Source organism: Dasypus novemcinctus, chromosome 24, assembly GCF_030445035.2.
Source record: "Dasypus novemcinctus isolate mDasNov1 chromosome 24, mDasNov1.1.hap2, whole genome shotgun sequence".
NCBI classification, from domain to species: Eukaryota; Metazoa; Chordata; class Mammalia; order Cingulata; family Dasypodidae; genus Dasypus; species Dasypus novemcinctus.
The window spans coordinates 51438486-51460943 of NC_080696.1; the positions used below are offsets into that span (position 1 = coordinate 51438486).

A 22458-nucleotide genomic window follows, 5' to 3' on the forward strand; every position below is an offset into this window, starting at 1 on the left:
CTCCAGGAGCACAAGTCAAACAGCTAGCTCAAGTAAGGGGCACGTTGTATAAAAAGACCCTTGTCTGAAACACCCAATTCTACCCAGCTGGATGGCGTGTGCCAATGGTCCCTTGCCCAGCTCATCCCACTCCCTGGCTTGTAGGCGCTGGGCAAGCTGCGGCCGTCTCCTTAAAGAACCGCTGTCCCGTGGGGCCCCAGGGGTCCAGTTCCCCTGGATTTCGTCCGAGCTCATCGGCCACGTTTTCTCAGGCTCTCCAGTCCTGAGGCTTTAACTCCTGACAAGACCCGGAAAGTTCTCTCTCTAGCCTGGCAAATTCAACCTGCTGGACATCTTCACGTGGTGCCAAACGGGCCTTTCCAACCAGACCCTTTGTCCCTCGAAGTCTGCTTCTCTCGCAGCATTCCGCACGACAGGAAGTGCCAGGGCTCAGGCCACAGACCTTGGAGGGGCCGTCAGCTGCTCCCTCACCTCACACCCGAACTGTCCACCCGGCGCAGCGGTTCCGCCCTCAGGACGGTCCAGGGTCTGACCACGCTCCTCCGCCGCTACCGCCAAGCACGGCACGTGGGTCGGATCACCAGAAACGCGCTCTCTCGCGGATCCGGAGCCCCAAGTCTGAGATCAGGGTGTCGGCAGGGCCACGCCCCCTCGGCAGCCTCAAGGGAGGCTCCCACCTGGCCTCTTCCAGCTCCTGGTGGCCCAGGTGATTTTTTTCCCTGTGGCTTGAGGACGCATGCCTCCAGTCTCTGCCTTGTCTTCCCCCTGTGTCTGGGGTGCTTTCCCTGGGTCCACATTTCCCTTTTCCTATAAGGACACTAGTCATATATCAATGCGGCTTCACCTTCTCTATCTGCAAAGATCCTATTTCCAAATAAGGTCGCAGTCACAGGTACTGGGGGTAAGGACTTGAACGCATCTTTCTGGGGCACAGGATCAACCCACAGCACCTTCTCTCGCCTGCACCTGCAGCCTGGCCCTCCTGCTTCCTCCCTCCAACCTGCAGTCTCTTTACAGCAGCCACCACGATCCTGCTCAGTCCGAAAGCTGACCAAGCCACTCTTCTGCTCAACATCCTTCAGCGGCTCCACATCTCACTTTAACTAAAACCCAAAGTCCTTGTTATGGCCTATAAGGTCGCCCATGACCCACCTACTGCCTCCCTTCCCGACCTTCTCTCCCCCCACTTTCTCCCTACCCATTTTGTACCAGCCACACACAGGACTCTTTCTGTTCTTCCAAGCCCCAGAGCTCATTCCTGCCTCAGGGCCTTTGCTTGTGCTGTCCCCGCTGAAGGAATCAAATCCCTCCAGCATCTGCATGGACCACCTGCTCACATCTGCTCCAAGTTTAACTTGCTGGGTTACCATCCCTAACCACTCTATTAAAATAGCTTCTCCCTGTGCCCTGGCTCTCCCTCTTGCCTTACTTTGTTTCTTGATGGTATTTATCACTACTTCAATTTATTTGTCTTGTTTACTACCTGTCTTCCCCAACTAGAATATCAACTCTATGAGGATAGGTGTTTCAGGGTTTTGTTTCTGGCTCTGTACCTCATATTGAGAACAGAGCTGGCAAGCTGTAAGGCCTTAATAAATATTTGTGAAATGAATGAATGAATGAACCAATGCACAGCCAGGTTATGGAAGGCCTGTGGGAACACTGACTGAGGAGATTGCAGATTCTTTTTTTTTTTTTAAAAGATTTATTTTTTATTTATTTAATTCCCCTCCCCTCCCCCGGTTGTCTGTTTTCTGTGTCTTTTTGCTGCGTCTTGTTTCTTTGTCCGCTTCTGTTGTCGTCAGCGGCACGGGAAGTGTGGGCGGCGCCATTCCTCGGCAGGCTGCTCCCTTCTTCGCACTGGGCGGCTCTCCTTATGGGTGCACTCCTTGTGCGTGGGGCTCCCCTACGCGGGGGACACCCCTGCGTGGCAGGGCACTCCTTGCGCACATCAGCACTGCGCTTGGGCCAGCTCCACACGGGTCAAGGAGGCCTGGGGCTTGAACCGCGGGCCTCCCATGTGGTAGACGGACGCCCTAACCACTGGGCCAAAGTCAGTTTCCCGAGATTGGAGATTCTTATGTCCCATCACCCAGGCACAGCCTCTTTGAGTTGAACAGCAGATAGAATTGTTAAATTGTTGTCTTTTGATTTGATTTTGTGGAGTCTGGATGGATGAATCTGGATCTATTTAATCTATTAGGCTGGGCCTTCACTCTCTGTGGGAACACTTTTTAAAATGGAAAAAAAGACTCAAGGGTCTTGTTAATCTATAGCAGTAGTTCTCACATGTTTTGATATCAGAGCCCCTTTAGACTCTTAAAAATTATTGAGGACCCTAAAGAGCTTTTATGTGGGTTATATCTAGCAATAGTTTTGGTATTAGAAATGAAAACTGAGAAATTTAAAACATATTACTTCATTTGATAATTCATAGTAAGCCCACTTATTATTATTAGCATGTGGTTTTAAAATTTTTTTTTGGTGAAAAATAACCATGTTTTCTCCGAACAAAGTAAAATTCTTGAGACAAGTTGCACCGATTTGTATTTCTGCAAATTCTCTAATGTCTGGCTTACTAGAAGACAGCTGGATCCTCATATCTACTTCTGCATTTGATCTGCAATTGTACATTGCTTTGGTTACATTATAGGAAAAGATCCAGACGCTCATGGACAGGCAGATGGAAGAGGGAAGAATATTTTAATACCCGTTTTAGATAAATGTGGATATGTTAATACTCTCTAGAAAACTCTACCGTATACCTATGAGAAAATGAGAGTGGAAAGGGAAATAATGTCTTGGTATTATCTTGAAAACAGTTTTGAGTCTGGGGTCCCAGGACCACTGATTTAGATGATGACAACGATCCACAACAATCCAGCGAGGGAGATACTATTCTTGTTCCCATTTTACAGTTAGAGAAACCAAGGCACCGAATGGTGAAGTCCCTTTTGCCCAAGGGCCCACAACTGGTAAGTGACAGAGCTGAGACACGGACCCAGGCAGCCTGACTACTGCCTTGTTCTGTCTCTCGGCAAGATGGTGGGCCCCCCCATGGGGGGCTGGAGCAGACAGGGAATGGGGAGAGAGAAATAAGCATCTATCATCTCTGCTATCATCTCTAAACCACTGGGATTTGGGGACTGTAGTGATCTCAGCTGTAATTATATTCTGACATATGTGGGGCGGCTGTGACATGGACTAGTGTCACCCTGCAGGGACAGCACACTTTTCCTGCAAAGGACTGCATGTATTTTAGGCCTGTTAGGCCACAGGTCTCAGTCACAACGGCTCAACTCGGCCTCTCTACTAAGGAAGCGGCCACACGAGATCCACAAAGGAATGCGGGTGACTGTGTTCCCATAAACTTTATTTACAATCACAGCAGCGGGCTGAACTTGGTCCCCAGGCCGCAGGGACTCCCGCTACATAGGAAGGCAGGTACGACATTGGCAAGGTCGTCGTCATGAGGTTTTTTTTTTTTTAAAGTGAAGCGTGGAATCCGGATTTTTTGAGAAATTTCCAGACTTTTAAACAACACCCTGTGTTCAAAGGGAAAGTGTTTGTTAAACAGTTAAAACCAGAATGTATTTGGGGTTGAAGGCTGGACTCAGCCTTTGGCGGCCATTTTGCAAGACCGAAATTTGGTCCCCAGGCATGCAAAGTCAAAGCTGAGCTGGTCCAGGCTGAGTTCTGACTCCACCTCTGCCGCCAGGAGAAGGGCCCTGAGTTGTGCGACCTCCGCCATCCATCATTTGGCTTCTCCAAGCTCCCTGTCTGGCAGCAGAGAACGATCCCACTAACCTCCCAGGGGTGGAGCTGGGGGCCCCTGAGGAACAAGTGATAAATGAGAAGGAAGTCCTTTTTGCAAACTCTAGAACACTATAAATATTAGATGCGAAATGCCACAGGCCTGAGGTCTTTGTTTTTTGGCAGACAAATTGGCTGAGGAGGCAGGGCTGGGAAGAAAGGCATTAAATAAACTCAGAGCCCGCGAGCTCTCACGGAGGGGCCGCTTCTGCTCTCCTGTAACTGAATCCTTTTCACTTTGGGCTGCTAGCAAGGTTACAACACGAGTCTCTTTCTTCTGCTTTTGAAAAGACACCAGACACAAATTGCTGCACGGAGTGATAAATCAATGCTGTAAAAGTTCTTGATGGCAGAGATGGGATCTTGCTGAACTGAGAAATGGGGGAAAGCAAAGGAGGATGGGGGTGGGCGGGTACGACTATGTGTGGGAGAGAGATCCTGCCCTGGAAACAGAGAGCCCCAAAAGGGCTGGGAAATGCCCTCCCCCATACCTGTCACATGTGGGGAAGCTGAATGGGATTTCTGCAATAGACATGTTTCATTTTTCCTTCCCAGCATTCATGCCCCACCTTTTTTGGTAACCGTGCCTTCTGGGGAACTGACTTTTCCCCTCTCTAGATGTTCAGACGAGGCTGTCTCTAGCTCCAGGCACTGGGCTAGACACATGATCTGAGCCTGGCCAATCAGAGTATTCCACTGTTCCTGGCCTCTGTGATTTGGTAAGGGATGGTCACATGACCCTAGTCAAGCCAATGAAAGTCTCCCCTGGGGTCTCCCAGTGGAGTCACTGGCGAGAGGCACTCTTTTCCCACTGGGGTCACTGCACTGGGGAGATGGGACCTGCAGGGGCTCACTTTCCATCACAGAGGGAATAGAGAAAGTCCTACCCAAATGAAAGAAAATCCCAGAAGCAGAAACATGGGGTTCTGATGACAACAACAGCATCCGAAGGAACCCAGCCATGTTGGCTTGAACTAATTTCAATTATGTTTCTCAATGTCTGGCAAGTGAGATAATAATCCAAATTTCCTTTTCTTTGCCCTTTCTGCTACTTCAAACTTAAGGCCTAAAAATCATTCATTCATTCATTCAATTATTTCTTGAGTACTCAATACCTGCCCATACTTTCTTGGATCTGCAGATACAGCTGTGAACAAATCAGGCAAGAAATAAATTTATAAGCCCCTGTAGCAGTTTGATTCAGTTATGAATTCCAAAAATAGATATTGGATTATGTTTGTAATCTGGTCTGTACCTAGGCATGATTAAGTTATGATTATGGCTTTGATTGGGCCACATCAGTAGGGCGTTGAGTCCCCACCCCTTGGTGGGTGGGTACTCACAGATAGAAGACATGGTAAAGGACAGAGTTGAGGGTTTTTGATATTGGAATTTGGATGTTGGAGTTTGATGCTGATGCCTTAAGCTGGAGCCTTGGGAAGTAAGCTCACAGAAGAAAGAGAAGTAAGCCCCAGGAAGAGAGGAAGCTTGAGTCCAGGAAGAAGCAAGCCCTGGGAAGAGAGGAACCCTGAACCTAGAGAGAAGAAAAAGCCCGGAAGGGAGGAATCCAGGAAGCCTGAACCCTTGCAGATGTCGGCAGCCATCTTGATCCAACACATGAAAATAGACTTTGGTGAGGGAAGTAACTTAGGCTTTATGGCCTGGTATCTGTAAGCTCCTTCCCCACATAAATACCCCTTATAAAAGTCAGGAGGTTTCTGGTATTTTGCATCAGCACCCCTTTGGCTAACACAGCCCTTGAGATCACTTAAAGGGCATGGCTGAAGAAGAACATAAAGCAGGGTTCCATGATTGAGAGTGCCTGGGTGCAGGGAAGGCTAATTGGTACAGGGAGCTCAGGGAAGAAGGGGAGATGATTGAGATGGGAGCTGAAGGATGAAAAGGAACAAGTTGTGTGGGCACTGTGCTAAGCAGAGGCAAGTGCAAAGGCCCTGAGGAAGGAATGACCTTCGCAGGTCAGAGGAACAGCAAAGAGCCTCAGGAAGTCCAAGTGGCAGGAGGAAGGAAGGGAGAGGGGCAGGAGATGTGGCCAGACGGGCAAGGAGCTGAGAATGTATTCTCGGAGCACTGGGCAGCCAGTGGAGAGTTTTAAGCAGGGGAGTGAGATGATGAGATTTCCACATTTTAGAGCTCCCTTTGACACTGGGTGGGGAGGAGAATGGCTATTACTGGGGAGAGGCGGGGGCAAGCAGATAAACAGGAAAGGGCCGAGCGGCTGCCCGTCCCCACGTCCCTTGACCAGCTCCTGCTCACTGCTGGCCTGGTTTTGACAGGACCATTGCTATGGAGGACAGCTGGCCTGCAGATGACCCTGGGGCCCAGCAGACAGGCCCAGCAGGTCCTGGTCAAGTTGTTGGCAACAGGAGCACAGAGGGCGGGCTGCCTGGGCCTCTAATTAAATGCTGGCCTTGGCCACCCACTCCCTGGGAGGGTCATGTAGCTCCAGCAAATGAGCTGGGCCCATCCATTTCCTGGAAACTCAATTAGCTGGGCACAGAGGGCTGCCCCAGCCCTAGCAACAGGTTTTATTTCCTACAGAGTCATTGTCAGGGGGAGCTGTTTCTCAAGGCTCCCCCTCTCCCCTTTAATGTGGTTCAGTCCAAGAGACTGAGACAGAGGAGGGGGAGAAAACCTACAGACCCCTGGAACAGGGATGTTTAATTATCACCTTGAAGGAGTCTGACATTAAGCTGATCCCTCCAAGAAGGGTCTCAATGCGAGTAGATGGAGGCCCCATTTCTAGGACAAATATTTTATAATATTCCCTTATTTTCCTGAAAGAATATTTATAAGTAACAAAACCTATCTACGTACAACATTTCCCAAAAAATCAGTAGGTTCTAACTGAAATCTACAGGAAAAATAAAGGAAAGTAATTTATAATAAAGAAAATTTTCAATATGGAATTTCCAAGCACATTCATCAAGAAGACACGACACAGCAGTCAGATGCCCACACCCAGATGAGATTCATAGAGTGTGACAATTACAGTGTAGACTGGGGTAGGCGTGTGGTACTTGCCATTCAAACACTTTGGGTGGCATTGCCATCAGCAATGTGATTTTCAGCAATAAGGAACAACTCTTGGAAAAATGTTGAATTAAAGTCTAATATTCCCTCAATTTACAGATCACTTGCATTCCTGTATAATTTAGGGTATATCAAAACTGCATAAAACCCTTCGACTTGGGTTCAAGGCTCAGATAATAATTGTAAAATATAATCCACTCACATGAATGATCTAGTAGAACATCTGGGAACCATGTGGAATGTGAAGCAGTTTGGGGGCCCAGTGGGGCTCTCCTGTGCAGAGCAGGATGCCAGATGTCCCTGGGCCAACTCCATCCTCCCCCAACCCCCACCGTTAGGTCCACTGAAACGGCTTAATAGATTTTGACCCCTAGGGGGCGGTGTGCTCCTTTGAGAACCACCTGGCTAAGACGACGCTGGCAAACCTGTGGCAGATGGGCCGAATCCACTCCATGGGTGTGTTTTCTTTGGGCTGCCATGGTGTTTTTATTTACTTATTTATTTAAAAGTTGACTTAGTGGCCTACATTTGAAAATTGGGCAGTTTCAATAAAAATCAGGATTGCTGATGACCGCATTTGGCTTGGCTAAGGCCCTGACCCCTCCCCTGCCAGGGCTGCCTCACTGCTCCATGTGAGCTGCCTGGACCCCCCAAGGCATTCGAGTTTGGCCAGCCAGCCTCCAGAGGCTAAAAGCGCTCTCGCCTCTCCCCTGGCCTCCCCTGTGACAGCCACGACGGCTTCTGAAAGGGCTCACTGTGCATGCTGGCGTGGACTGATGGCCATGGGATTGCATGGCACCAGGGGCACGGGGGCGAGAGCCTTTGCATGGGCAGTGGGACCCACAGGCCCTGGGGTGGCGCCGCTCGGGTGGCCGCTCCTGCCCCCGAGGCACCGACTGGAGGACACAGCCACAGAAGGAACGAAAGCAACGTCAGGGGCAGTGAGAGGGAACCACGCAGGGACGTGGGGGCGGATAGCCCCGGCCTCCCAGGTCCGGCCCTGGTATCAAGCAGGACGGATGCTAATAACTAGCCTTCGTGGTTTCTATTATTATTGCCATTGTTGTATTTGCAAAGATCTGTGACTCCTCCAAAAGGTTCTGCTTGAACTAGACTCTCTTCCATCATTTTGTGATGACAGAAAATGCTGTATCTGCACCATGGTTGACCCACGTGGCTCCTGAGCACGTACAATGTGGCTAGTGACTGAGGGAACACATTTTTCATTATAGTTAATTTTAATTAATTTAAATAGTTGCCCTGTGCCTGGCAGCTAAACAGACTGGTCCACACACTCTGGAACACCCTTCTAGAATGTTCAAGGGAGTCCCTCCTTATGATGGGAAGAGGACTGCCAAAGCTTACTCTGAAAAGTTCCTCAAAGCCTCATGAGGCTCGGTAGATATGGGTTTGTGTTTCTACCCACCACAATTGTCCTCCCCTACTTTTATTTTTTATTCTGCCTACCACCCCACCTCCCCGGGCTTGCTTGCTGTCTGTTCTCTGTGTCCATTCACTGTGTGTTCTTCTATGTGTCTGTATTATTTTTTATTCCCCCTCCTTGCGGCTTGCTTGTTGTGTGCTCTCTGTATCCACCCGCTGCGCGCTCTTCTGTGATTTTGCTTGTCTCCCTTTTCTGTTGTGCCCCCTTGCTGAGCTGGCTCTCTCTGGCGCCTGCGGGCCGGCGGTGCTCCAGCACATGCAGGCGAGCCTGCCTTCACAAGGAGGCCCCGGGATGCGAACCCAGGGCCTCGCATATGGTAGTTGTGGCCAACTGATTGGGCCACAGCTGCTTCCCCCTTCCCCTCTTTTATTTTGACTCCATGGTCATTTGAATGCCCCCTCAAGTTCGGGATTCTCTGAGTGAAACCAGGATTGGGCCGCTGGGCGGCCTGCTGCTGCTGGGTGGTGGCGGGGGAGGGCGGCTGGTTATCCACGGGTTCCTGCAGGTCTGTCCCCAGGCCCTGTGGATGCAGTGGAGGTTAGCCGGTTCCTGCTTGTGTTCAACAAGATGGGGTGCGTGAACAAACCCAGCGGCCAGGCCGGGGCAGAGCGAGTGCTCAAAAATGTGGGCTCGATACAGACAGAAATCCGGGCCTATCACCTCTTACGGAGAGAACACTGGCCACCTGCTTCCTCTCTTCCCAAGGGGCCACTTCCTCTTCGGGCCCCACGGAACCTCTCTCGCCAAGTTTGTGGGCACTGGTCACGTGACCCCCAGGGGGCTGCTGTCATTTCAAAGGCCTTGGGTCACTCACGCGTATCTGTCTCAACTTCACTCGACAGCTAGGGAAACAGGCCCAGATATTTGAGAACGATTCGACGAGAACTGAGCTGGACGCAGAGCCCAGTTCTCTGGGCTCCTGCTTCGAGGCTTTACTTTCGTTCTGCAACTTGCAGGCCTTGGAGAAAGGGAGTGACGCTTAAATCGGAGCTTGAAGAAATCCGGCTTGAAGACGTGGAAGTGACTCCCCTCAAGGCTGTGCCTCTCGAGGAGGCGCTGGGCCAGGGGAACGCAGGGCCCTCGGGGCCTGCAGGGGGAGTCCCTGCTGTTCGAGGCGGGTATGCTCCACGAGGTGAACGAAGCGGCTCTGCTGCGGGACCCGGAGGAGCCTCGGGAGGGTCAGGCAGGGGCAGGGGCAGGGGCGCTGGGCGGAGCGGGGACGGCAGCTGCGCCGTGAGCACTTGTGTGCACTCGTGGGGAAAGGAAGAGAGCGCGGGGAGCACCGGAGAAAAGCCAAGCCGAGAGAAGGCTGCTATTGTTAAGGTGATGACAGCTGCACCAGGGGCCCAGAGAAAGCTTCCCAGGAATCATTTAAGTCCTTCTCTTCTCTGTATGGGCAGATGGGCCGAGAAGAAAGAGGAGGAAAGGCCGCGAGGTGGGGGTCGAGGGGGGGGCAGGAGAGGAGAAAGGAGTATAGAAGACGGGGGGTGGGGGCTGGTGCTGGCCAGCTAATCGTTCTCAAATATCTGCTGAGCACCTATTATGGGCTGGGCACGGGGGGCACGTGGGAGAATAGGGTAGACACAGCCCGTGTCCCTAGAGCTGATATTTTAGCACAGAAAACCAAGGAGATAAATAAGCAAATGTACGGCTCTTCAGTGGCGCACAGGGCCAGGAGGTGGAAAGACGGGAGCAGGCGGAGGGAATAAAGGAAAGAGGGTGGGAGACATAATTTAATATGAGGAGGTCGGACAATAAACAAATCCTCAAGCATGGCTAGGTGGCCACACGGACTGTGAAGGGAAAGGAAGGGCAAGGGAGACGAAGAAGGGGAAGAAAAGGCCCTTTTGGATGGGTAGTCAAGGCAGGCTTCTCCAAGGAGGTGATCTTTGAACAAAGATCTGAGGAAAGTGAAGGAACGGGCCGTGCAGATGTGCAGGGGAAGAAGCTTCCAGAAAAGGGAGGTAAGTGTAGAGGCCCCTATGTGGGAGGCAGGCATCTTTGGATTGTTCCAGCAACAGGAAGGAGCCACGAGGCTATTGTGGAGTGACTGAGGGGAGAATGGGAAGTGAGGAGGCCAAAGGCGACAGGCAGCAGGGGAGGCCCCTGGCACCCCAAGATGGCCCTGAGTGAGGCGGGAGCCGCGGGGGGTTCCAAGCAGAGGAGCGTGGGTTCTGACAGATCCTCTGGCAGCTGTGCTGAGAGCAGACTGGAGTGGCGGCGAGGGCGCAGCAGGGAGACCTGGGAGGTAGGGTGGGGGGGAAACTGGAATAGTCCAGGTGAGGCGTGACGGCAGTTTAGATTAGGGTGGTGGAAGCCCACGAGGGCTCTGAGCGTACTTTCAGGGTAAAGCTGGTGCAGTTTGCTGCTGGAGCGAATGTGGAGAGGGAGGAAGAGTGAAAAACTCACAGACACTAAGATTTTGGCCTGAGCAACTGGAAAAGTAGAGTTGCCAAAGGGAAGTCCATGAGAGGGGCCTGGGGAAGGGAGGGGCAAGCTCAGGGGGCCATTTTCCTCAGGTTTGAAATGCCTGAGAGACAGCCACCTGGAAGTATCGAGGAGGCAGCTGCCTGCAGGCTCAGGGAGCTCGGGGGAAGGGGCCAAGGTAGGTGGGAGGGACACTGCAGAGAAATAACGGAGAAAGTGGGAGTGGGTGTAGCCCAGGGGTTGAGTACCCGCCTCCTATGTACAAGGTCTCAGGTTCAATCCCTAGTACCTCCTATAAAAAAAAGAAACAAAAATCCAAGAAAGGCAGCCTTGACTCCAGCTGTCCTCATGGTTCTGAAACCACTTTAGGGAAAATACAAGTCTCTCTCTCTCTCTCTCTCACATCCACACCCCTGTCTTCATGTGCCAGCAGTGTATCTTTCAGGAATGCCCAAATGCCCAGCAGATGCCCTTCTGCCCTCCTGTGAAAGGGGCAGCAGGATGCTTCCAGTGTCTGCCATGCCTCGTGCGTCCTGCCACAGCAGGTGTCCTGGCACAGAGGGACCCAGGGAGGGCGGCTGCCCAGGGCTGATGGCAAAGGCCAGGTCCTCAGCTGCCTCCCTCCCCAGCTTTCGGTGAAGAGAAGGATGAAGATAATCAGGTGCTCGGGGCTAACTCGGAAAACAGGCTCCAGCCCTGGACTTACAATGGGGAGCGTGCTCTCCTCTCCCCTGGCACATTCTAGAACATGATAGAAGGCTCACCACCATCTCTACAAAACTCTGTCCCAGATGGCAGGAGGTGGAGTGGAGAATCAATCTCAGATCCGCCAGACTCAGATGGCATCGTGGGAGGAGAAAGGCATTACCTAATGAGAAGAAAATGGGCACTTCTAATTCCCCAGAAAGGACCAGAAAAGGCCTTTTATTCTGCCAAAAAGTATTATAGTGGAAATTTATGATTGCCAGCCCAGAATGTACCTCCCCTGTCCTTATCCTTATTGTCCCATACAGCCCTCCATGTCCATTTAGGGATCCAGGGGTTGGAGAGGGGGTAGGGACTGACTCCACCTGCTGCTCCAGGAAGAGGTGACCTGGACCAAGCTAACTGCCTTCCATCTGTTCCCCATGGGGTTGGTTCAGAGGCTGGCATGAGACCCCGGCTGGTCCAATCAGAAAGAATCTCACGACGTCGGCATGCTGGGAAAAGATGCTCTCTTGCTCCTGCTGGGTCTGAGTGCAGACTGCGGGACCCAGGGTGGGTCTTGAATCCTTTTCTGGAGTCCTAGATACACTGAGGAGACGGGAGAGGGGAGAGGAGCAGCTGCCGTTTTGCCCTGTCCTGTCGAGAGGACTCTAGGATCATCTGCAGTTGCAGAAAGCTGCGAGGGAAGCCAGAGGCAGGAGTCAGGAGAGCTGCTGCAGCCGAAGCAACGAGGCCCAGAAGAGAGAGGGGAGAGAGGACTATGTACCTGACTGCCCACAGCTGAGCTTGGGGAGAAAGTGAGCCAGGGGGAGAAGGCAGAGACCAGCTACCACGTGGCAGAGCCCAGGATTGCCAGCAGCTGACCTTTGGTCTGATGATGCCTTGATTTGGACATTTTCACAACAGGAAGCTTTGGCTCTAATAAATTCCCATTATAAAAGCCAACCCATTTCTGGTATTTTGCACTGGCAGCCTTTAGCCAACTAAAACAGGGTGACTGGACCTCTTGATATTTGCTATAATAAGGGGTGAGATGTGGTAGCCAATTGTTGGCTTGATTTGCATTTCACTGATTACCAGAGAGGTTGAGCTGTGGTGCCAAGTTTTGATCCGTATGTACAAATTGATTTTCACCACCCGAGTTTCATCAGAACGTTGGTCCGAGACAGGTCATGTGATGGTGTGCTACTTCTGCAAATCGTCATCATCATCAGTTAACTTTTCTTAAATGCTTACCATGTGTCAGACACTGTTCTAACATATTTAATCCTCAAAAAAATTCTGCGAGCTAAGTAATATCATTATTCCTATTTATAAGATGAGGTAACCAAGACAGGAGTCAAAACTTTGCCCAAGTTCACTCAGCTAGTAATTGGTGGAACCTGGATTCGAACTCAGGGAGGGCCCCTGCTCTCAACAGCAATGCAAAGAGCTGGTTGGTATCCTTTTCCAGGAATGCTCTGCAACTGTGACTTGTGGGCATATAAGTGAGGATAGTCAGGGCAGCAGACAGCTCAGTTGCTGAAGGGTGCTTGCTAAAGGATGGTTAAGGACTGTGAAAAGTGAGGAAGCAATTTATCCTTTCAAGGGTCTGCATATTTGAGATCCAAGTCCTCGAAGTTATAAGAAGCCCAAACACAGAAATATTCATTACCAGATTGATGTTTATCCTGCTTAAACTTAGCATCTCTCACATCATCCTTAGTCAATCTCTATTGCAAACACGGGATAATGCAAAGCAAGATGGCTGTAAAATGAAACTGCAAGTCTTGTAAAAGATGCAGGGTGTTGTGGAATTAATTAAAGTGACACTAGAGGATAGCACGAATTATGTGTAAATCCACTGACAAATAATCTGGTCTATGAGATAAGGGAAGATGAGACCATTGCAAAGGATGATGAGGCAATAAGTAGTTATAGTGGAAGATTCAGACGTGAAAGGACTAAGGAGACCCTTGGGGAAACTGATCGAATCCTCAAATACTTTTGCCAAAATGACCCTCTATGACTTTGCAGTGAAAATGAAATGCAAAGTAAAGGATATTGTATTGTGGTATCATTTAAATTTGTTAGTCAAATTACATATTCCCCTTTGACACACTTTATTCATCTGCTTAAAAAACCTATCTATTAGTCACAAGTATAATCCAACTTTGTTCAGGATTGCATATTTAACTTTGTTAAATAAGGTTATTTTCATAGTTTTGTAGTTTAATTTTTCAAGGTAAATACCTAATAAAACACATTAAAAGTACTGTTTATTATGAGCTGTTGGTCTACAATAAATAGACACACCTCAAGTGCCGTCTTCCTGATTTCAGTCTTCTTCAGTTCAGGCTGACTCCTGTATTCAAAAGGGTACCATCACACAAACAGAGTGAGATCGGTTACTGTGGCAGTGGCTTTAATTTCATTTCTTTCTTTCTCCCCACCCCCTTGTTGTTTGCACTTGCTGTGTCTGTTCGTCTTCTTGCTTCTTTAGGAGGCACCGGGAACTGAACCCCGTAGGAGGGAGGCACCTAATTGCTTGAGCCACTTCTGCTCCCTGCTTCGCTGTGTCACTCATGTTTTTCTTCTTGTGTCTCTTGTTGCATCATCTTGTAGCATCAGCTCGCCGTGCCTGCCCATCACACCAGCTCACTGTCTTCTTTAAGAGGCACTGGCAACCGAACCAGGGGCCTCCATATGGGATAGGTGGGAGCCCAATCGCTTGAGCCACATCCACTTCCCAAAGGAGATTTTTTTTGGGGGGCCTGGGACCGGGGATTGAATCTGAGACCGCATATACAGTAGGCCAGTGCTCAACCACTGAGCCACATCGGCTCCCCTGCAGTGACTTTAATTGTCCTTCAAATATTTCTTCTTCTCCTATCATAAAAGAATTTCTAGCTGGATAAATCACCACCCAGAATACAGATTATATTTCCCAGGCTCCCTGGCAGCCAGGTGTGGTATATGACTTTGTTCTCACCAATGGGAAGTATGGAGAGGAAACAGAGTTTGAGTCCCTGACCAATTCATGCAGCAGGCCCAACAAAGCAGCGTGAATGTTTAATTGAGAGAGTAATTAATGGTTGTTATCTCGGTTCTGTCACACACAGCCAGACATAAATCCAACTCAACCAAATAGCATCTTAGAAACATAAAACTCAAAACTGTGCTTCCTAGCTGCCAGAGCAAAGAGGGAAGTATAGAGGGTACACAGTTCTCGTTACTGAAGTCCCAGGAGCACACTAGTTCATCAGAGTAAACAGGTTTTCTCACGGGCTTGAGTTCTGAAGGTAAGGCTGGAATGGGGTTCTCCTTATACATATCCATACATATAATGGAGATAATTCTTGATGGCAATTTTACAAAAAATGTCAATATTCTGTGTATAGCTATTTATATTTGACATTATGCTCCCAGCTTTCATTGCGAGTATAACAATTAAGCATAGTTGGATGAAAGCAATTCTTTGGGGAAATAGCTTTTTGGTGACTTGGGTAAGTTCAAGGATAAAGTTTGGGGAATCAGTTTTGAAGAATGTTTATTATTGAGATGGTTCCTTTTCGTGCATCAAGCCTTATGATTTTGAAACTCTAGGCTTTGGCTCCCTCTATGAGCCCCCAAAATGTCATGGAAAATGTGAGTTTCCTTTCAACTCGATGGAAGCAATTTCCACAACCCTCTGAATCTCCATGGTCTTGGTTTCTGTTTGATGATGTCACAAACACCTCAGCTTATGACTCTGAGCAAAGCGCTTTTCTGGGTTGCAATGCCCTGGCTGTCAAATGAGTGGGGTTGCTGAGAACACTTTTTAGGTCTTCGCTGTTCCTTTGGCCTTAAAAGCTAAAGGCTCCATACAGGCCTTTCTGCCGTACTTGGTAAACAGGATTCCGTGGGCCATATCCGGCACACAGACTTATTTGGTTTGACCCACAGTATACACTTACAAAAATGGAACTTTCACCAATGTTTTTTAAAATCAAGAGATTTCAACTAACAATTCAGATTTAAAAATATCTGAAGGTTGGCAACTCTTGACTTACATGGCTCTAATGGTCTCTGAGTGGGTGGCAGACGATGTGCCCCTAACAAGTGCCCAGTGGTCTGCTCCCTCCACTGGCACCCAGCCAGGTAGGGGTAACCTCTGACATGCCTGGCCTTCTGCAGGCACCAGCGACCAGTGGGATTTTGCCTCCACACAACAGGATGTGCAGTGAACTGCCCTGGGAATCGGACCGAAGCCTTCTTAGTTCTGACAGCAGGATCTACTTGCCAGATGATCCTGGCAGTGGGATGAGTCTGCGAGCCTCACTCGTTTGCTTCCCACCCCAATGCATCATGTCTGAGAAAAAGCAGCTCAGCCTTGAGGCCTGGTCCATCCTTTGCTCACGTCATCCAAACAGTCCCATCGCATGGACACAGCTTCCTGGGGTGGCAACATCTGAGTCATAATAGCTGATTTCACAACTGCCTCTGTTCCTTATCCAAGGTGGAGACTGTTTATTTTTTTTTTAATTAAAGCAAATTAAATTAATTGAGATTGGAGGATTTTGTAACAGAGCTGGTATTAAGTGACTGCACTGTGACTGTGCCTCTGCCTCAGGCAAGCAGCCTGGCAGGTGAGTCTTCAGAACCCACCAGAGCCCCTCCTGCAAGGTAAACAACCAGGAACCTTGGCTCACTCTCTACCCAGGATGCAGTGCCGGGAGGGTATGACAAACAGCCCCTCGCCACGTCAGCTTCCGCGCCCTCCTGGCTACCACCTTGTTCAGAGCGGCCCCAGAGTCGCCATGTATGCTCCTCCCCATTCTCCACACCAATTTTAATTCCCATTCACCAACCCCAATGTTGTTCTGGAGCCTTCTTCCATGAGGGCCCTGAAGTCGGCAAAGCCCAGGGGCTTTAACAACATAATTAACAAAGAACACAAACTCAAGCCTGGGTACTTTGTAGCCACTGTGTGCTATAATTCCTATTTTTAAGTGGATTCTTTTTCTCACTCTAATTTCTTTGAAAAGACCACTTTCAAGGACCACTACATGCCAGTCTATCTGTATTTTTCTAATACATTCAGAAGTAAATGGACAACTTTTAAATGAAAAGAAGTTTGCCTATATACCTCCTAAAGCCACCTCGGGTACCCCCAAAGTGCAGGGACCACACCTGGAGGTACACCGGTCATGGCCGGAAGCCCGCCCTCCCCGCCTGCCGCCTCACCTGTCCGGTAGCCCGTGCTGTTGAGGTACACAGCGAAGGTGCGGCTCTCGTGCTGCGCCTGCCAGGAGGGCGAGGAGCAGTTCTCGTTGTTGGTGTAGGTGTTGTGGTTGTGCACGTACTTCCCGGTGAGGACGGAGGAGCGCGAGGGGCAGCACATGGGCGTGGTCACGAAGGCGTTGATGAAGTGCGCCCCGCCCTGCTCCATGATGCGCCGGGTCTTGTTCATCACCTGCATGGAACCTGCAACCACAAGGTCAGAGGTGAGCTGCCAGGTGGGGAGGCCCCTCTCTGCAGCAGGTATTTCACCGCTTTGGGCCCCGCCAGAGTGTGCAACGACTTCGGGATGGTCCGCTGAGTGCTTCTCAGTAGGGCTGCACCCCCAACCTTGGGGGGAATTTTGGAAACCTACAGGGAGAGATGCACCACTGGCATTTGTGAGCAGGGGCCAGAGATGCCAGACCTGCTTCCATGCACTGGGCGACTGGGCTGCGTGTGAGGAAGTGTCCTGTGTCGTGAGTCCTGCTGGACCCTCACAGGGGCAGGTATGAACTTGTTTATGAATTATCTGAGCCGAGACTCTAACTCTTTTTCATATAAATAGAACCTCTCTTTTGCAAGGTATTAATATATGCTGTTTCTTTTTTTTTTAAGCAACCACTGTGTAAACTGAAGGAAGACTACACTATGTTTTGTTTGGAACTTTCCCAAGAATTGTTCACTCTTACTGAAATCTGGCCACACCAACCTCCTCGCGAACCGCATCCCTGAATACCTGTCAGCTGAAATCCTCTGCCTGAGCCATGCCCCGCACTCACCTTCACCTTCTTTGTCTATGCAGCAGTTCTCTGAGCTTAGAACCCACTTCCCAGCTCCACTCAAATCTAACCCAAGGGGCAAGCTGCTTCTTGCGAGACTTTTGGGATTACTCTGGCTTCTATCTGCCTTCCTTGAGCTCTTGTCACACGTATAACATGTGCTATTAGGATTTAATTATATGCCACCAAGTAGCGTGGTTTCATTCATGATTATTCTTGTTATTCAATGAAGCTGTGAAGAAATGTGCAGAGTAAGGCGCTGAGGAAGGAAGATAAACTAGCACACACAGAAGCCGGAAGATAAACTAGCACACACAGAAGCCCTACTGCGTACCAGGCAACTTCACATTTGGTGGTCTCAGCTGTGCTCACGAGAGCTGAATCCTCATCTTTGCCATGGCATATAACACATAGTAGGTATTTAATAAATGTGTGAAGCAGAGGAATAATGGCACCATATGGTTGCTATGCCAATACTTAGTAGACCGAATATAAATATTCAATTATCTTTTCTCTCTTCCTTTGATGCACATCCTCTGTTTTCTTTTCCCTTGCATTTCTTAGGGTTGCAGTGGGTTGAATGGTGCCCCCTCCTAAAAAGATAAGTCCTTGCCCTAACTCTCGGAACTTTTGCATACAGCCTTATTTGGAAAAAGGGTTTTCGGTCATTAAGTTAAGGCTCTTGAGATGAGGTCACACTGGATTAGGGTGGTCTGTAAATCCAATGACAAGTGTCCGCAGAAGAGAGGATACAGGGAAACAGATGTGGCTCAAGTGATAGGGCCTCTGCCTACCATATGGGAGGACCTGGGTTTGATCCCTGGGGACTCCTGGTGAAAAAGAAGAAGAGAAAGTGTGCCTGCGCAGTGAGTCAGTGCCCGTATGGTTAGCCAAGTGCCCACACTGTGAACCAAGTGCCTGCATGGTGAGCTGAGTGCCCAAGTAGTGAGCATGGCAAGCCGAATGCCCATGCAAGTGAGTCACGCAGCAAGATGATGACGCAACAGGGGAGAGACAAAGGTGAGAGTCAAGGTGAAGCACTGCAGACACCAGGAACTGAGGTGGTGCAATTGACAGGGAACCTCTCTCCACATCATAGGTCCCCAGGATCAAATCCCAGTGAATCCTAGAGGAGAAAAATGAGAAGATGAAAGAGAAAGAGATACAGAAGATCACACAGAGAATGGACACAGACAGCAAAAAAATAGCAGGGTGGGGGAGGGGAGGGAAAAAAGAAAGAAGAGAGGACACAGAGGAGAAGGCCAGATGAAGACGGAGCCACAAGCCAAGGAGCCCCTGGGCCACCAGAAGCTGGAATGCAAGGGGAGATTGTCCCTTAGGGCCTCCAGAGGGGGCGTGGCCCTGCTGCCACCTCGATTTCAGACCTCTGGCCCCAGAACCAGGAGGGAACACATTTCTGTTGTTTAAGCCACCAACTTTTGATAATTTGTTACAGCAGCTCTGGGGTCCACCAGGCATTTATGGTCCTTCCCAGAGAGCTGCCCATCCCAGGCAGCCAACAATCCCCTAGAGACTTGAAAACAACTAACCAGACTCACCTCAGCCTTCCTGCCCCACAGGCAAAGAATCAAAGAGAGATTCATGTGGCTCTTTTCTCCCCTCTTTCTGCCAAATGGTGAAGGAAGCAGAGCAAGAGCTCCCCTAAGGCAAACTTAGATCCTACCTTTTCACTGCTTAAACTCCTCCAACAGCTTCCCATTGCACTTACAATAAAACCCAAATTCCTTACTGCGGCCTGAAAGATTCTTCATGTCTGGTGCCCACAACCCAGCCCCCCTGCTTCTCCAACCTCATCTCCTCTCCCATGCTCACCTCACGTTGGCTACACTTGCCTCCTTGCTGTTTCTCAAATGCTCCAAGTTTGTCCTGCCCCAGGATCTTTCCCAAGCTTCCCTTGGCTGACTTGTCCCGTCACTCAGATCTCAACTCCACTGGCACGTCCCCAGAGAGGCCTGGCTTACCTCCTGATTGAAGGAGCCCCGCCCTGCTCACTCCCCATCATGCCATCCTGCGCTGCTCCGGAACATTTATCGCCTGAACTGGTCCTGTTCCAGGTTTGCTTGTTCCTGGTCTGCTCCGCTTCTGGACTGAGCGCTCTGGGTGATTCGGGTGCTGTCGCCCTGTTTCTCTGCTACGTCCCCACCCTGGGATCTAGAGCTGGTGCTCTGGAACACCCGCTCACTGGCTGCAGGCCGCGGAGCGCAGCCTGCCCGGCCAGCGGGCCCTGAGGCGGTTTTGTAGGGTGCGTTAGGAGCCCCCTGGCCCAGGTCCTCCGTGGCTGGTGGGGGGAAGAACCCGCTTTGTGCTGTGGGCTGAGCAGTGAGGCCCTGGAGCTGGGCTGCGGGTACGTGGAGGCCGCACGCTCTCCCCCAGCTGCCACTGGAGAGCAACGATGGGGCCTTGTCTGGGCGTGAAGTGTCCCCTCCGGAGGGGGCTGCGCAGGCGCGTTTACAGGTCTCCCTCGACCAGACAGCGCCAACTCCACCTTACCTCGGGCGCCAGCGCAACGGCTCTCCTGGGGCCTGCCAAGTGACTGCAGCGCAGCCTCGGGTGGACCAGGTCCTGGGACTCCCTGGGATCTTGGGGAACTGAACTGGCCCCTTGGGGTCCCAGGCAGGCCTTGTGCTCACCAATCAATTCCTTCAACCAAAAATTTTTACGACCAAGACATCAGAGTCACGCCCCTGGGGGCCCTGCAGCCACCCGGCCGTGCCCCACCACCCGGCCACGCCCCCACGGCACAGCCACGCCCCCCATGGCCACACCCCTAGCTCTCTGCTGTTTCTGCTGGTGAAGCTCTTACCCCTTGACCAGCAACCTGCCCTCCCCTTCTGGTTATTGCTCAAATGTCGCCTTCTTAGACAGGCCTTCCCCGGCCTCCTATTGAAACTGCTGTTTCCTGCTCTCTAGCCCTCCCCATGCCCTTTCCTGCTTCATTTCTTTCCATACATTATGGCCCTTGGGGCATATTTCTCTTACTTGTGACCTGCCTATTGCCCCCATCAGAACAGCTTGCGGGGGGTGGGGTGGGCCGGCATTTAGGTCGTTCTTCACTGTTGTGTTCTCTGCCCTAGAACAGTGCCTGGCATGCAGGAAGTGCTCAAGAAATATCTGCTAAATTAATAAATACAACATTATCTTCTCTATTATGCTCCCATAAAACTCAGGAACCCAAACTGATTTCTGTCCCCGGATGTGTTTTATTTACTTTTTTATTTGTCCAGGGGCTTTTAAAATAAAGGACTTTAGATTAAACAAGTGATGTCCTCTCTTGTTTACTGCACTCCCCAGCACTCCCTATGGTCTTATGCCATCTTGACCCATTTGTTCTACTGCCTGGTCCCTCAAGATACTGATTTCATAACACCTAATATAACTTAGCAGTTGAGGTGGCACCAACTTATCCCTGGGGTAAAGGGCAGTGTGTGTGTGTATATCTCAATAATAATCATTCTAATCATTAATGACTGAACTAATCATTGACTGAATGTTGAGTCTGCGTCCTGACTGGGCATGCAATATGACATTTTATTTAATCCTCCCAATGCCCCATTTTACAGAAGAGAGAATTGAGCTCAGGGAGTCAAAATGACTCCCTTATTTGGCTTGGGAAGTGGTCCGTGGGGATCCACACCCAGGCCAGCCTGGCGGCAGAGGTGGGTGTTGGAAGTGCACAGAGGTCCCTGTGCACTGCGTCGGCTCTCAGCTTTAGCGAGGCTCAGGACAGTCCCCTGAACTGGTCATCAGGACCCCCATGAGCCCAGAAGCAATTAAGCTGGCATGCAGGCAGCTGGGGCCAAACACCAGATTTTGGTCGTGGGCGAGTAATTCCTTTTCACACCCTCTGATTACTTCCAGGAGAAAGTCTCAGATGGAGGCAACAGGACGAGTCCCTGGGTTCAGCAGGGACAGGCCCGGCGGCCTGCTGGGTGCTCTACGCAGGCAGCGGCGTTGACCGGCCGTGCCTTCTTGCTACCTCGAGCCGGTGTTCCTCGCTTCTCCCGTAGGACAGTGGGGTCCAGGACAGTCAGCTAACTAGACCAGTAAACAAGGGTGCAGGGGTGCATGAGGTTTGGCAAATGCTGGCTCGGCACAACCTGGAAGTGCCCACCAATGACGTCACGTGGCTGTTGAACAGACACCTCGCAACTGAGCTCCTGCAGTCACACCGCCTCCGCTCTCTGCTGGAAAGAAAACTCTGCACCTCCTGCAGCCCTGCCTTCCCCTCTGGTCCCTGCGCCAGTAACCTCGGCTTCTCCCTGATGCCCTCTTTCCCTTCCGCCAGCAGAGTCTGTTTTTGCTCAAGTCCCTCCACACTCAGGCCCTCTCCCCTCCTCACCGGGCCAGTCACTCAGCCTCTCTCCCCTGAATTACGTCAATCACCTTCTGACTGGACTCCGTTTACTCTCCAGGGAACAGCCAGCATCCCTCCTCTGCTCGGAACCCTCCATGGCTCCCACTCACTCGGAGAAAAACCCAGAGTCCTGCCGCACCTGCCTCATCGCTTCTCCGACCCCGTCTCCACCCTGCTCCTCTGCCCGCCCTCTCCAGGTACAGGGGCATCCTCCTTGCCTCTAAACCAGCCAGGTGCCGCCCTCCCCGGCGCCTTTGCCCAGGCTGTCCCTTCCTCTTGGCATGCCTTTCCCCAGATGCCCTTGCCCCTCCTCGTCTTTACGCACGTCACCATCTCACGGAGCCCTTCTCTGGCCGCCACATCGAAACATTTCTCAGCCCACCCTGAGGTTTCACATCCCCTTCCCTGTTTCACTTCTCCAGTGCTGTCGTCATATTCTACCTCTGTAACCTTCCGCATATCTGTCTTTCTTGCGGTCCCTCCGTGGAGCCGGGATGTGAGCTCCACGCAGCCGTGTGCTTCACGGCGCTAGCCCCAGAGCCTAGGACAGGGTCTGGCACAGAGTAGGGGCTAGAGAAATCTTTCTGGAATGCAGGAGTCTAGCACACTCCAGGTGGAATTAA

The 22458-nt window shown here is 50.8% G+C and overlaps 1 protein-coding gene across 4 annotated transcripts in view; it reads right to left on the bottom strand.

Moving 5' to 3' along the window:
* The window catches only part of SULF2 (sulfatase 2), a 126340-nt gene that overhangs the window by 59606 nt on the left and 44276 nt on the right, over window positions 1-22458 (bottom strand). For all 4 annotated transcript variants that reach the window (XM_004469925.5, XM_058287200.2, XM_004469926.5 and 1 more), the window contains exon 3: window positions 16646-16885. In XM_004469925.5, coding sequence (XP_004469982.1) covers window positions 16646-16885 — 240 coding nt within the window. The remainder of the gene's footprint in view (window positions 1-16645; window positions 16886-22458) is intronic.